The sequence below is a fragment of the Zophobas morio genome, unplaced genomic scaffold, assembly GCF_036711695.1.
Source record: "Zophobas morio isolate AGI-343-1 ecotype UQ-CSIRO unplaced genomic scaffold, CSIRO_AGI_Zmor_V1 ptg000023l, whole genome shotgun sequence".
In the NCBI taxonomy this organism is placed as follows: domain Eukaryota; kingdom Metazoa; phylum Arthropoda; class Insecta; order Coleoptera; family Tenebrionidae; genus Zophobas; species Zophobas morio.
The window spans coordinates 4,949,308-4,954,304 of record NW_026972128.1 but is presented as its reverse complement, the minus strand read 5'-3'; the positions used below and the strand labels follow the sequence as shown (position 1 = coordinate 4,954,304).

Here is a 4,997-nt window from a genome sequence, read left to right as displayed (position 1 = left end):
CTATACGTGTGATTTGTGATAATTCAACGTGTACCAAAAAATGAAAGTTTTAACCTTGAGTGAGTATTAGAAAAATAATTCTGTGCAAAAACCACGAAGAAAAAGTGCCTCTGGAGGAGAAGAACGACGGAGCTATCAGACATTACCAATATTAATAATAATTGTGAAAATTCGAATTAGAAACTGAGTTATCGTGACATGAGAAGGTTTATTTAATTATTTGTTATATGGAGAAAATGTGTCGCAGTCGTCTTAATAGGAACTTTTGATTTTCTAAAACCGTCCGAGTCGATGCATTATAGTCGATTTCTTGTAACGCCTGGTAATGCCCAGAGGGACTGCACTTGAGAAGTTGAGTTTTTCCAGCTTCGAAGTTGTAAATTTTCGTGTCTCTTGCGCAGTCTACAAATGGTTGGTGACTTTTAAAAATATGGAAGATTCCGTAGCATAGATCCTCGACTTTGTCTATAACTTTTTTCATTTTCTTTATGTCTGTCATTTATTTTTATTTTGTGCAGCTTCCATACGCTTATCGACCTCTTCAATCATTACTAAATTGCAAAGTGCACACTCTTCATTTTTGAGAAGATTTATTATTTTAGGACATACAATAAATTTTAACAATATACAAAAACAAACCTAGCTAAAGAAAAATGACGGAGAATCGTTACATTGTTCTACGTAGGAGGGATAAGCTGCGCAGACCTGGTCAGGCTTATCACCAAAATCCACAGGACCGTCGGATTTTTTGTAACCATCAGGATCAACACAGTACGTGTTTTGACCATTTCCCTGGTAAGACTGGTAATTCCCATTAGAACTACATTTCAGAAGTTGGGTCTTTCCATTGTCGGCAAAAATTTTCGTGTCTCTTGCACAATCTAAAATTTGATTACAAGCAATTTTTAAAACAACCGCAGTAAATGTAATACTCACTGCAATTTTGTTTAGCCGGATCTGGATCTCCAGAAGAGTATGAACCGATTTTTGTGTTGTCTCTCCAAGTACAGTAACCCCTTAAATGACATCGAGGGATTTTAATAGTAATATTGATTGATGAGGTTAGAAAATACTCACAGCCCATCAATAATTGCAAATACGCCGTATGAACCATCACCATCGCAAAGAAAAGTCCCAAAACTTGCAGTAGTTCCACGTAGCTTTAACTGGTGTTCTATGTTTTTCTGTGCGAAGAGTTTGTTTTCGCACTGACGGAGATATTGTGTGCCGACTTCAAGAGAGTTGTCTGCAAAGTTATGTCTGTGTTAATAATGTCGAAAAATTGTTTTAACTGTTCCAAGTATAAATACTACTCCTATAAGTTTCTTAAAACATATTTGTGTATACATTCTATATATATATAAAGTTGCTTTATTTGAACTTAAGCTAACTGACAATTTTTTGTTTTTTGATGATTCACAACTCCTACAATATGAAAAGTAAATCGCCAGCATCCAAAAAAAAATTCAGGTGCAAATAATGGACGATTTAATACATTTACATACTTAATATACAGATTCTTGTTCTTGAATCTTTCCAGCAAATAAATATAGGTACTGTTGGCAACAAATTTGACAATTAACGATTGATTTTTTTAACTTTAGTGACTGACGAGTAAATAAGAAATCTCATGACACCAATAGTACTTACAACAAGGTAACTTTGATACAGCTACTTGTGGCACAACTGGCGACGTCAGATCTCCCGTTTGTTCGTCGGCACACCAACACTGTTCACTCACAACATCACACTGTAGCGGTTCATAATTTCCCATACTGTTACAGTGCAAACTGTTGAAGAAGACATAATTTTCGGAGTCCTCAACTAACATTTCGGCTTTTCTTCTACTGCAGGCTGCAAAAGCAAATTTAATGTTTTATTTTGCGTACACTATATAATTCACCCCACCACAAGTCATATTTTCTGCTTGTGCCCACCACTGTTGTCCAAAAAGTCGATTTCCGTCTTCGTCGAAACAGAAACATCTATAAACAAAAGCAAATTAGGTAGTAGTTTTATCAGTTGTGAAAGTGAAATCTCACCTTCCAGTGGTTCTTTCTCCTTTGCATTGTATAGGCCCAAATTTTCCTTCTTTAGTACAGCTGGTCGGGTTGTAAACGAGTGGTTTATTGCATTGTGTGAAACCCGGCCTGAAGAACAGTTCACAATTACCTAAATCTAACAAAAACAAATTAACGTAAAATTATATGTGTCAGATATATGAATAGTTATAATATAATCCCGCGAAAATTGGTTCAAATGTATCGGTCGAAGCGAAAAATGAAACTTGTGTGGACTTTAGTAGTAATAATTAACTAACTATACGTCTTTGGTCATAAAATCACCAACAGAGCAACTGAGAACTTACCACTGACGTGCTCAAAGTAAAATACTCAACAATATATACAAATACCCTTTGAAGCAATTAAGGAGAACGAATTTTAAAGGGAACAAATACGAAGTAAGGGAAATATGTACAAAAATAACAGAAACAGACTGGAAGAACAAAGAATAATGTGAGGAATGATGATGGAGTATAGAAAAAAAGCAACTTTGAATTCAGGTTTTTATCACTCATCACTTTTGTGACGTGAAACTTTGGAGTAAAATTGAATTAATTGACAAAATACATATGTAGTTAAAAACAAAATGGAGAACAAAAGATAACTAATCTGAGGGAAAGTTAACAATAACTATTTTTAAAACTACTACTTTTACCATAACTTGTTTCCGCAACCTAAAACTTACCAGCATCGGCACCCCATGTGTTAGTACAACGCGGGAAACCAGTTTTTTCATCGGCCTGTATGTACCTAGCACTATTTTTGAAACAGCTTTCAGGCGTTAATTCTGAAACAATCTCCAAATTTCCGAAACTTGTTTGCGAACAAACACCAGTAAAGAGCCCCAAAATTAAAATATAAAAAATTTTCATTTTTGCTACCACTGATTGAAACACGATTTATTAGTGTTATCATAAACCTGATTTATACAAAATGATAAGATAAGTTTATCAATAAGAATTAATCATGGTTCTAAGATAATACGTCACATCCCTTCGGTGCGTATTTGTTCAGTTTTGCAGTGATAAAATTAAAAAATACAGAATAGTGGAAAAAATAATTTCCAATTACATTATCTTTGCGCAATGTATTGTGAATTTAGCAGATCAATTTCAAGTTTACTTAAATTTATAAAACGAGTTTAACACAAACTCACAATTTTATGTACAAGAATGACTCGATTATAAATTATTTTGATCACATAATATAATACATTATACAAAAAATAGATGTGCTTAAATTGATACTATATTATGTATTATACGAAGTATAATTAGAACAATCGTAACTACTGCCCACGTTATAATCTAAAGGAGATTTCCTGTAACCGTCTACATCCACACAATACGTGTTAGAACCTAACTTCTGAAATTCTTCATAATTTCCATTTCCCAAACATTTTTGTGTCATTGTTTTTCCAGCTAGAGCAAAATATCTTGTATCTCTTGCACAGTCTAAAATATTGTTGTTGTACTTTCATTTTAACGAAGATAAATCTTCACTTACTGCAGTTCACATCGGTATAGTTAGTACCCGATTGGTACGAATCAATGTTACTATTATCTCTCCACGTACAGTATGCTCTTCAAAAAGAAACAGAAAAATGGTCCGAACATTTCCGCACGGTTGGACGTCTGTGACTTTTGAGGTGAAAATTCAAAATTCCATGTTATCGTATAATCAAGTGCATCCATGTTGTTACACCGCATTGGGAGAAATAAGTTGCTCATGCGCACAACATTATGAAACTCTGAATTTTCCGTCAAATCAAATAGAACAAAGATACTTACGAACCACCGATTATAGCATACGCTCCAAAGCTGCCATCCTCATCACACAAAAAATCCTCATGATGTATTCTAGTACCACGTATACTGAACTTATACGCTATTTTATCCATAGCGTGTCTTTTATTTTCGCATTGTCGCAGATATTGTAACCCTACTCGCAGAGGATTGTCTACAAATAAATCATACAGTATAAAATTAAACCACATATGAAAACTTACAGCAAGGTAGCATCGACATGGCTTTTTCAGGCACAACCGTCGACTTTAAATCTCCTGTCTTTTCATCAGCGCACCAACACTGCCCACTGATGACGTCACACTGCAGTGGTTCATAGTTTCCATTACTGTCGCAATGCAAACTATTGAAGTAGAGTGAACCAGCCATATCCGCTTTCCTTCTACTACAAGCTATTTTTTTTTAAATAGTAACTTCCTTTACTCAGAAAAATACCACAAGTCATGTCATCCGCTCCAATCCACCACTCCTGTCCAAAAATGCGTCCACCGTCTGCGTCAAAGCAAAAGCACCTGAAACGACCCAAGTCAGTCAAGTCAACAACAACGATTTGAAGACGACCTTCCAGTTGTTCGCTCTCCTTTGCATTGCTTGGGGGCAAATCGACCATCTTCTGCGCATGCCGGTTTGTACACTAAGTCGAATTCTGAGTCGGGGCTGTGATATATGGCACAAACTCCTACAAAGTTGTTAAAAACTTTGGAAAATCTATCAGAATTGTATACCTGTGACGTCATTGAAGAGGCTACATCTGGGAAGACCATAAATCGGATCTGCCTTGATGTAGTTTAGATTTTGGTTAAAGCAGTGCTGGGGTTCTAAGTCTGACACGATAGCGTAATTTTCCGAGAGGGATTGACAGTCGTACTGGTAAATAACTGAGAAGAAGAGGATGATAGTGTAGATCGTCATTGTCACTTCGACAATTACTCTAAAGAAGTGTGGATAATGTGGGTATTAAGATATAGGTTTATCTGGAAAATTTATGGTTTTATTGCTTTTATGTTGTGGTTTACTTAATTGCTTTTCGGAGAATCGCTGATAAAGGCACTTTGATTTTGCTTTATTCAGAAGTGTTTCTGCAAATGACTGAATGGCTGTTAATACATAGAGTTGTAGTGTCCTGGTT

At 35.4% G+C, this 4,997-nt stretch overlaps 2 protein-coding genes across 2 annotated transcripts; both read right to left on the bottom strand.

Moving 5' to 3' along the window:
* Window positions 1-573: 573 nt before the first annotated feature.
* Window positions 574-3,035, bottom strand: LOC135134721 (uncharacterized). The gene is made up of 7 exons (XM_064063508.1): window positions 2,749-3,035; window positions 2,043-2,178; window positions 1,909-1,985; window positions 1,651-1,854; window positions 1,078-1,246; window positions 937-1,016; window positions 574-881 (listed from the first exon to the last, which is right to left on the bottom strand). The coding sequence occupies exons 1-7, from the start codon at window positions 2,933-2,935 to the stop codon at window positions 640-642; spliced, it is 1,095 nt and encodes a 364-aa protein (XP_063919578.1). The 5' UTR covers window positions 2,936-3,035; the 3' UTR covers window positions 574-639.
* A 201-nt stretch (window positions 3,036-3,236) lies between these two features.
* On the bottom strand, window positions 3,237-4,796 carry LOC135134722 (uncharacterized). The gene is made up of 7 exons (XM_064063510.1): window positions 4,594-4,796; window positions 4,430-4,547; window positions 4,304-4,380; window positions 4,072-4,260; window positions 3,854-4,022; window positions 3,570-3,646; window positions 3,237-3,517 (listed from the first exon to the last, which is right to left on the bottom strand). The coding sequence occupies exons 1-7, from the start codon at window positions 4,778-4,780 to the stop codon at window positions 3,315-3,317; spliced, it is 1,020 nt and encodes a 339-aa protein (XP_063919580.1). The 5' UTR covers window positions 4,781-4,796; the 3' UTR covers window positions 3,237-3,314.
* Window positions 4,797-4,997: the final 201 nt, after the last annotated feature.